At 43.7% G+C, this 10,892-nt stretch overlaps 1 protein-coding gene across 1 annotated transcript; it reads right to left on the bottom strand.

Annotated features, from left to right (window-relative positions):
* Positions 1-5,269: 5,269 nt before the first annotated feature.
* LOC135830834 (uncharacterized) lies at positions 5,270-6,736 on the bottom strand. The gene has a single exon (XM_065343041.1). The coding sequence runs from the start codon at positions 6,734-6,736 to the stop codon at positions 5,270-5,272; it is 1,467 nt and encodes a 488-aa protein (XP_065199113.1).
* Between the last annotated feature and the right edge of the window lie 4,156 nt (positions 6,737-10,892).

Below are 10,892 nucleotides of genomic sequence, written 5' to 3'. Positions count from 1 at the left end.
GGGTTTTCTAATCGAAGAATAAAATTTATTTGTAATTTGTGCAGTAAGAAGTCTCTGCGAAGCAGCTACATCATCTGGTTGCGACGTCAACAAAAACACTGGTCGGAAGATCCACTTTTCTGAGGTACTGTATGTGGGGCTCCGTTTATTGAGGTGCGTTGAAATTTATTCTCTTTATCTTATTATTTCTTTTCTATAATTTCCCCATATGAGTTCCTATCAGTTGCTGTGAACACCTTGAGTGGAGAGCGCTTGCTCGAGCGTTGAACCGGGTTCTTAATCCACCATACCCAGTTCGCAAGGCTGGGCGGGGTTGTGAGCAGGCTTTCATTTCATCTTTTCTTATTATTTCTGCTTTTCATCTCATTACAAAAATTCTGCGCTTTTTCTCCATCTGCGCATAAAATCTAGACTGACAACCTGCTTGTTAAATCATGCACCTGCTTTCAGGCGTAAAAACCCTGTTGTAGAGGTCTCAGTCCTCATTTGTTAGACTTACCTGTCTTTATAAATGTAACTTACTCTTTCTCTCTCTCTTCTCTCTCTCTCTCTCTCTCTCTCTCTCTCTCTCTCTCTCTCTCTCTCTCTCTCTCTCTCTCTCTCTCTCTCTCTCTCTCTCTCTCTCTCTCTCTCTCTCTCTCTCTCTCTCTCTCTCTCTCTCTCTCTCTCTCTCTCTCTCTCTCTCTCTCTCTCTCTCTCTCTCTCTCTCTCTCTTTCTCTCTTTCTCTCTCTCTCTCTCTCTCTCTCTCTCTCTCTCTCTCTCTCTCTCTCTCTCTCTCTCTCTCTCTCTCTCTCTCTCTCTCTCTCTCTCTCTCTCCGTAGCTCTCTCCCATTTGAAATTCGCTTCCATAGAATTGGGCACCATTGCCCGTTTGGCCTTGCGAAGTAAAATAAAAATCAACAACAACATATTGCACAGTGTCCGCGATGATGATTTTTCATTTCATAACAGTAATCCCCGCGGCGCTGCGCGCGCGCGCGCCTCTTGTACGGGCAAAAATACCATCTTTATCGATGATAGAAAATTAATGCAACTAAAATCCAAAACAATTTTAAAATGTAAAGAACTCAAAGCAAATGAAAAAAACCTCAAAGCAAATGAAAAAAAAACTCAAAGCAAATGAAAAGAACCCAAAAGAAAGTTCAAACCCGACCAGCAGCACACGGAGCACACACGGAGCACACACGAGGAAACAGCATAAAACTAATAAGTAAACTTCCTCAAAAAACGTATCAGTGTAAATAAACTGTAATCCGACCGGAACCTGAGCCTCCGACACGTGCACAGCTAGTGCAGCAGACGAAGCACCAGCCTCCAGAACCACGAGACGTCGGCGTCCGAACAGCTTCCTTCAACCTCGAAGACACATAACACAAGACCTACATGTAAGTACTTGAAGAAAGACAACTACCGGTAATTACTTACATCAAACATAGGCCATGGCTTGACAATACTGCTCGGACTTCTTAGCTGCCAGAAGAGTGGCCACCCTTGCGTACAATGCCGATGCCGCCTTCCCCATCCCTCCACTTGCCGACATCACCATGATCACCACTGGAACGAAAGATGCCTGCTCCACGTTCCTGACACGTTCCTCATAAAGGTTAAGTACATGATTGTACACGTGTACAGACTCAGTACTTGTACTAGTACATGTACACGTGTACTTACTAAGGCAACACATCGATTGTCCTCGCTGACCTCAGTCCCAATACCTGCTTTTCGTAGGTTTATACTAGCTGGAAATATTTCCGTCGCGTCATAACTACGTCATTGCTGGCGTTGAGAAAGGTTTGCTCTGCTATGCAGTCTGTATGTCTTCGACTTTTGTGGAACACGCATAGCTACTTTATGTCTATGGAACAGTTGATTGTAGCGTACAGCACGGTACAGGCCACTTACTTTCAAGTTTCAACGCCATTCTTTACGAAAGGAAACAGTAGAACTCTAAGTCGATAGCAGAAGGAGAAGCTGGCCGAAACGGTTGTTTAATTGGAGATTTTGAGTATTGCAAGATTGCGGAAGACAAGTGCTGCTACCTATATGTACATTAAATTTCTATTACTGGTTAAATTTTCGTCTGATGATCGATTCAGTTCGTGAAACTCAGAGTTACGAAACAGCAACTGCTCGTGCCTCTGTCTGTGCATGTACATGTTTATGAAGGATAGGCTGGACGTTCTTGGACACTGGAAGAACTGAAGGACTGCTGAACAGCTGCAGTGAGTAAGTTCTGTTTCTTATCTCTTTGACTAGGAAGTTCTAATTTCTTTTCCAACTGGCTGAAACCGTGTGCTTCAGCTGAGTGAGTACTATTATCACAATACACACTTAGCGAGATCCACTAGAAGTATCTTAGATGGAAAGGTGTCCCTTAAACTCACTACATGTACGAGTAGTCGCTCTGGCAACGACGCCTTCAGAACATTTGACGGCATTTGATATCAGCTATACTGCCCTGTACTAGTTGGGGGACGTGTGGGCGTACATTGCATTAATGCCTGGCGCCACATAATGTAGCGCGGAAGAGCGAACAGCGTAGAATCAAGCTCATCAAGCTCAGTACATGACAATGTGTGGGCGTACACCAAGCTCAGTATACAAATGTATCCACTGTACACTGTGACTCAACTGTGCACAGACTGTAATGCATGCTCGGATTACGGGTGGAGGTTTGCTTGTATTGTTCGCAGCTAGAAGTTTCCTTTACTGCTGACAAGTTCGTTTCTCGTCTTTTTCGAAGGTAGAATATTCATGAGATATGCAGTTGAAGACACCAATGCAGCAGTACTTATGGTTGGTTCAACTGTTGGTAAAACACACACCTGGCAGTATGGCCCAGCCTGCTTTGTCGGATACCACCAGCCATGCATCTAGGCGCCAGGCGCGAGCTGATGGTGTGCTGGTGGTGGTGAGAAGGAGAGCTCTGTGCTAGAATAACTTACTTTGCAGCTTAGAGAGCGTGTGAGGACAGGTATGTATTTACCACCATACTGCCACTGTGACAGGTGTGTTTTTTTGTTTTTACCACCATTTGAATCAACTAGAGTTTTCATATTACTCATATTGCTCTCTTGTTCGCATGTAGACGTTTATTCCTATACTGCTGACAGGTTTCTCGTCTTGTTCGAAGGTAGATTATTCATTATTGCTCTTATTACTCTCTTATTCGCAGTTAAGGGGGCAGCCTGGTCGTAAAATCCCTGAAAATCGAATTTGTAAATTCATATCGAGTGCTACATCAGTTGAACGAGCATGAACAGCTGCATAATCTCTGAAAATCTTGTCTCGATCTGACCAGCCGTTCAAGAGTTATGGCCGAAAATGTGCCCTTGTAAGGAAAGATTTTTTTGTTGCGCGCTGTCATTCTGTTGGCAGCACTGTATTTGAATGTGAGCTGACCGTGCGCAACTTGTCGTATCATGGAAACACGCGAAAGTGTGCAGAATTTTGCTCCAAGTCCAAAAAATCACGTTTTTGAGCCACGTATTGGGCTGCACGGCGCGGTGGGTAAAGCCCGCCGCCGTGCAGCATGACTTTTGCCAGCACCCTCGTGACGTTGCAGATATGTGGCTTGATTATTGTAGTTGACGTTGATTTAGTGACTTTGGCAAGTTTCAGTCGTGTCAAGAAGTCAGGTAGGATTCAGTACTAGGCAGTAGTGGAACGTGAGTGGTAGTCTTTGCCGGTTTCTGAGGGTATCCTGGATTTGGTGTGCAGCGCTGTGGAAATGGCTTGCTGTGGACGTCCCGTCACAGGATGTTGAAAAAAAGGTACGACCTCGTAGCACGTGCTGAACCTAAAAAAATTCAAAAATTGACTTGGGTCTGTGGGAGTCTGTGAGAGAACGCCCACTCGTTCCGTTGTGACAGATTGCAGGGCCACGTTGAGGGGCCCTACCCCACCACCCATGGCTGCTTCTGGACTTGTTTTAGGTTCGGGTCCCGCGCACGGACAGAATGGGCACGAAAATGTGAAAAAATTGTGAATGCATTTGTTTGGCTCCTGGGTGGCTCGCACACCGCGGCACTATGCCGGAAATTTGAGTTTTTCCGGCCTGGAAAGCCTGTCAGTGAGGCGCAAGAACTTGTAAATCATGTCCTGAGGGCTAGCATAGTGAGAGGAGTGTGTGGTCAAAATTTCACTCAAATCCATTGAGAAACACCAAAGTTACGGTCAATTGAATGCCATATGAAATTTATGGGTAGGCCGCCCCCTTAAAGAATACAAAAAGAATACATAAAGAATACATTACACAAGAGAGAGATTGGAAGCTTTGTTACAACTCTGAGTTGTAACAAAGCTTCCAATCTCTCTCTTGTGTACAATGCTCTGCCCTACATGATTTCATTTATTTTATTATTTATTTATTACAACATCTCAAGACTTGGTGGAAACACCGGCCAATGTTAAGAGAGTGGGTGACTGCCAACCACGGCGATAAATAAAAATAAGGGGAGGGAAAAGAAAGAGTAGCAAAATGAACAGCAACAACAACTCCGTAAAGAAAGATAATGTCAAATAAAAACAGTGGAAAACACAGAGACGCAAAGGGCATGTGGATAATACACAGAGACGCAAAGGACATGTGGATAATACACAGAGACGCAAAGGACATGTGGTTATTATTGAGCACTCTTCGGACAGTGAAGCAAACCACATGACTACGTAAAGAATACATTAATAAAACAATACATAAACAATACATACAATAGCGGCAATGAAGAAGCCCACAAGCGCGCATGACGATTTTGTAATCGACATTACATACAAGTACTATTATTATTATTATTATTATTGAAATGTATTATCTACGCATGCATCTACGCAAGAGTCACCACCAGTCAATTAGGACATGTGTCAAAGTATTGAACGTTTTCGTTCCCTTCTTGTCAAAATACTATAGGGAATGATGGAAATAGGCTAAAAGACTACAACTATAAGGAAAAGAAGTTCAGAAATATATCACTCCAATTATGTGTAGAAGTGACACGAAAAAATAGATGTGAAGAAACAAGAAAACAGCATGCAAATCCAATAAGTGACAAAAACGTAGTGACAAGAAAAAGAGAGAAATATCAAGAGATCTATTTCGCACCTTCACGACGAACAGTGCCAAACAACTGCAAAGACAACACATTCTCCTTCTGAACACAAAGCTCAGGGTCTAACTTACGTATGTACAAAGCTTCCAACACGGCAAGATGTAACAAAGACCTACCACGCGACAAAACAGAGAATACATCATCGGAATACCACTCACGACAACTAGCACGGCCGTCGGGCAGTGCTAGTTGTCGTGAGTGGTATTCCGATGATGTATTCTGGGATAACCCAGTTCGGATCGTCGGGAAGGCCGGGAGAGACAAACTGTTTGTTCAGAGTGTCCGCAATGGACTTTGCCTCAGACTGACTGTTGCCATCAGGATCAATCAAGCACTGGATTGGGGCGCGAGAGACACTGGGACGCTGGGTGCGAATGAACTGATAGAGAGAAGGACGATTGGGTGATGAGATTGTTGCAGAGAGGGAGCTGATGTAAGAGCGGTAAGTTTTACGGGATAGGTATTTGACAAAGTTGCGTTGAACTCGGTAGGCCTCCATATTGACAGGTGTCGGAAATTTTCTGCTGACACTGAAGAGGTCTCGTTTACGTTTCACTGCAGATACGAGGACAGTCGACACCCAGGGTGGATTGGATGTCACAGACGATGTGCGTGTGTTTGACCGACAAGAATGGGTGGAAAAATCAGCGAGGTGGTGCTGGAAGGTTTGTTCTAGGACGATTGAAAATCGATCGACTGCGTCGTCAACAGTTGGGGAGTTGCCTGGGCGTAGAAATGACCAGTCACAATGAGAGAGATCGGAATTAAGAGAGTCCCAGCAGTGAGAGGGGACATGACGATTGCGGTAAGGGAAATGTTTGCGTGGTGCTTGCTGCAGATGTTGGCCAGGCGATGGTGAGAGCTCGAACCAACATAACACGGTCAGATGATCCGAGGATCCAAGAGCGCATGTCGTGTTAATATCCGTTGCAAGCTGGGGGTTGTTGACGAAGAGAAGGTCTAAGCACGCCTGGGTCCCTGCAGGTGTTGTGTGCGTTGGGGTATTCACAAGCTGCTCTAGTCCGAAGCAGGTGAGGTGGCGGTAGAGCGCAGCTCCCGCGGGGGACGTTGAGTCAGTTGGGCACCAGTGCTGGTGCTTACAGTTGAAGTCTCCAGTCAGTATGACGTGGTACGAGGACATGGGGATAGTGACCAGGGCATCGGTGAGCATGTTACAGAAGTGATTTATCTCTGTGCTTTTGGCAGAGGGTGGGCGATAGGCACTACAGACAATAATAGGCTTTGGGGAGCCGGAACAAGGTTTAAGCTCCACCCACACTGTTTCACAGGTAGGGCGACTGAGGTCGTTGCGAAGTTGGATACAACTGAAACGATGATCACGAACGAGAATAGCGACTCCACCATATCCCCTGGAGGCGGTACCAGACTTGTTTTCGTTAGGAGGTCGATCATGCCGAAAGGTGGTGTATCCAGAGATACTAAGAGCGACACTTGGAGCTAACCAGGTTTCACTGAGGCAGATAATGTCAGGTCTGTGGATCTCGGCAATAGCCGACAATTCTGCGGATTTGTTGAGAACGGAGCGGAAGTTAATGGAGAACAAGTTTAGCTTTTCCTGGCAGCGCGGGTAGTAGGGCCGAGTCAGTGGATTTAGGTGGGAATTGGCCATCATTCGCTAGCTGTTGCGACATCGTTTGTGCTGGTGCCAAAGCTGTCACTTTTGAAGCGCCAGGGTCGGATGGTGTGGGAAAGCATGTCAGGCCAGAATGCCTTATTGGCTACTTTCTCCTCGTCGGCTGCCTCCACAGTCACGCGTGCATATGCTGTCCTGAAGTAGGCTGATGCATAGACGACGCATTGCACTATGTCGACCCCATGATCGGAGCACCATTTAGCAATAGATGATGCGGAGCAGCCACATTCTATTCCCAATAACGTCTGTTCTTCTTTTCTCTCTTTCTCCTTTCTAGCACTGTCTGTCTTATCATTCCCCTCCTTCTAATATACTGTCTCTTCTCCTAACATTTCGTATCATGTACCTGTCACTCCTTTCATTTTTTCTTCTTTTTTTGGTGCGTTTTATGTCCCCATGACGTCGAGACCTCAGGTCGGCTGAGGGCAAAAAGCCTCACCATCACTATGCTCCCACTATGCAATTTTTTGTCTTTGTCTGTGAGCTGTGATCATTGTAAAAAAAAAAAGAAAAAAAAGTGAGGTTGCACGTTCCCAATGTAAAAGACCTTACGCTTTGCCCGGGGCGCTGCCGTCAACTCAGCAACATGGCCACCGGCGGGGGGTGTTTCGTTTGTGTAGCGGGACTTCTCCTCGCGCTTGGTGATCATGGATGTCTGCATATTACTTATTATAGCAATAAAAACTGCTTTATGGCAGTTTTCTAAAAAAAGTTATTGTGTTCTAGTCCATGGACCCCGTCTAAAAAGTAAGAAATTAACGAAATGTGATAGCCGAAAATTAAAATTTCACACAAAACCTCACAATAATCACAACACTTGAAATGCTGCTTTCAACACTAAACTTGTACTGCACCAACAATTGGCAACATGCATGTCATGCATGCATAGGAAAGAGGATCACGAGGGGAAAAGGTCTTCTACATGTAGCTTTTCATTCTGTGTGTGATTATTGTGAGGTTTTGTGTGAAATTTTAATTTTCGGCTATCACATTTCGTTAATTTCTTACTTTTTAGACGGGGTCCATGGACTAGAACACAATAACTTTTTTTAGAAAACTGCCATAAAGCAGTTTTTATTGCTATAATTTCTTTTGTTTTTTCTGTCACCAATCAATGGAATGCCCTATATCAAGAGTGCATAAACAAGGACTCTTGCCTATATCAATATGTAAATTTAAACTAAATGATGGCCTTCACATCATAATCAATACCGTATTATACGCATTGATGTGCAAGCCTTTTCTTGCAGAAAATGGCAAAATGCATGTTCTTCTGCGGGGAAACATGTGAGTACGTAGTGGTGGACCGTGGTAATACTTTTTTTATACGGAGGTCATTCTGTGCATGTTGCTGTAGCAGAATTTCATGACTGTCATAAAATTGTTTTGCCTTCAGATATTTCAGATCTCCCCACCCTCGATCAGATTTATTTGAGAAATGTAACCAGGTACGTGTCGCAGATGTTTTTGTTGATTCTGTGTTTATAATGGTTTATAATCATGGGTTTTCGTGATAAGGTCATCCTGCATCATATTGCACTGAAATCGTAATCCTGTTGATGTCGATACAACTTTTGGAAGTAGTTCAATGACTTCAAACTGTTAGTCCACGATTTTCTAAAACAACACAGCAAAAGAGGAACAATAAACATGACATTGTATTAAAATGTAAACAAATACATTGCTGAGTCCGACACCTCCTTCCAACAACTACACTGATCTTGAGGATAAAAGGGGCAAGGCGTTGGAGGTACTGAGAGATAAACAAGGCACTCCATAATAATAAAATCTTACACATCTTTTGGTGAGTATGAATGATATCCAGTCGAACCTCTTTAGGACGAACACCAAGGGACCAATGGTATTTATTCTGTGAGTTTGTCTTAACCTATCCCCCCCCCCCCCCCCCCAGTGAATACAATTATTTCTCCAATAGACATACGAATAGATTTCTTCTACAGCGAAAGATGATTCTAAGTCACACCAACTCATTGACTGGTCTCATGTGAAACAAATGAGTAACTAGAGAGGTTCTGCAAAACGAAAATGCGTACAAACTTTCGTCCTACTTCATGAAGTGCGAAATTTTGCACGAACTTTCGCAACTTTGGACGCGAAACTTGCAGGGAACGCGAAATGAACTGTCGTAGGAAAATTCGTGAGATCGGGTCATGGCGTACGTGCACTTGGCCCACGCAAACTACGAAAATGTGCAGAACGCAAAATTCGTGCAAAAATTCGTACACACTTTCGCAAGGACTGTCGCGAAACTTCGTTCGAATTTTCGTTTTGCAGAACCTCTCTACTGAACCTTTCTTTAGAAACATGACGGCAACTGAAACAGCAACAGAGAAAGTACGATACATGTACAGCACATTCTTGCAGGTACATGTACTACAAACAGATTGCAGATCGTAATTCTTGCTTTGGCGGCACGAAACTTTATTTGGGGCAGTGCAATCTCGGCGGTACTCACAAATAATAAATCAAACAGCCCAGACTCGAGTAAACAAATCCAATCATACAAGTACAAGATCTTCACGAGACGAGACTGCACCCATTGGCTTGTTTCGTATGAAGCAAACAAGTTACTGATCCTCTCCACAATGGAGATTTTCCCTGATATGCGAATATATTTTGCAAACTCGGTCAATGGGTCCTTGAACCTTTCCCTCCAGATTGGGAACTGCCAACGATAGTATGCCACTGACCAGTGCCTTACTTGTAACGTACCAATGTACAATGAATATGAGTATTTCGACAACACATCTAACATAAGCCTTACCGTCAAGAAGGTGAACTCGCGTTCTTCGCACACTCTAGACAAGGGCAAAGAGATAAAAATGGATCTAAATCCGAATAAAATCAGCACACGTTTCCGTAAATGAAAGGGTGAGCATAAGCAAATGAATTGAAGGAAACAAAGAGATCCTGTCAGCTTTTCCATTACTAATTTTATTGCATTCCGCCCAAAATCAGCACACTTTTCGTAAATGAAAGAGTCAACACAAGCAAATGAATCAAAGGGAACTGGTCAACTCACCTGTCATTGAGTAATATTCCGCGAAAGGAGGTCTTAGCAGCGCCGAAACGAAATAAGCCAGGCCAGGAGACGAAATATCCGAAACAGCTCATACAAGAAGCAGTTCCAAAGAAGGAAATAAGTTCCTCGCGCATGCACATCCGCGGATCCGAACGTTCGAACGTTCGAACACGGACTGCACTGCAACACAATGTCTGCCGTGCACGTGCACCACACGCGGCTACCAGCCGTTGGTAGATCTAATACCGAGCACCTTACGTAGAGACTTACGTAGCCTAAGTGAAATACCGAGCACCTTACGTAGAAACTTACGTAGCATAGCGGTGTCGTTTTTCTTGCCATGTGAACACAATAATAGAAAAGCTGACAGGATCGCTTTTCTAAATGTGGATAATACACAGAGACGCAAAGGACATGTGGTTATTATTGAGCACTCTTCGGACAGTGAAGCAAACCACATGACTACGTAAAGAATACATTAATAAAACAATACATAAACAATACATACAATAGCGGCAATGAAGAAGCCCACAAGCGCACATGACGATTTTGTAATCGACATTACATACAAATACTATTATTATTATTATTATTATTGAAATGTATTATCTACGCATGCATCTACGCAAGAGTCACCACCAGTCAATTAGGACATGTGTCAAAGTATTGAACGTTTTCGTTCCCTTCTTGTCAAAATACTATAGGGAATGATGGAAATAGGCTAAAAGACTACAACTATAAGGAATAGAAGTTCAGAAATATATCACTCCAATTATGTGTAGAAGTGACACGAAAAAATAGATGTGAAGAATCAAGAAAACAGCATGCAAATCCAATAAGTGACAAAAACGTAGTGACAAGAAAAAGAGAGAAATATCAAGAGATCTATTTCGCACCTTCACGACGAACAGTGCCAAACAACTGCAAAGACAACACATTCTCCTTCTGAACACAAAGCTCAGGGTCTAACTTACGTATGTACAAAGCTTCCAACACGGCAAGATGTAACAAAGACCTACCACGCGACAAAACAGAGAATACATCATCGGAATACCACTCACGACAACTAGCACGGCCGTCGGGCAGTGC

This window comes from Sycon ciliatum, unplaced genomic scaffold (assembly GCF_964019385.1).
Source record: "Sycon ciliatum unplaced genomic scaffold, ocSycCili1.1 SCAFFOLD_1360, whole genome shotgun sequence".
Taxonomy (NCBI): Eukaryota; Metazoa; Porifera; class Calcarea; order Leucosolenida; family Sycettidae; genus Sycon; species Sycon ciliatum.
Note: the sequence above shows the minus strand (reverse complement) of the source record. Positions and strands in the feature narration are given on the sequence as shown.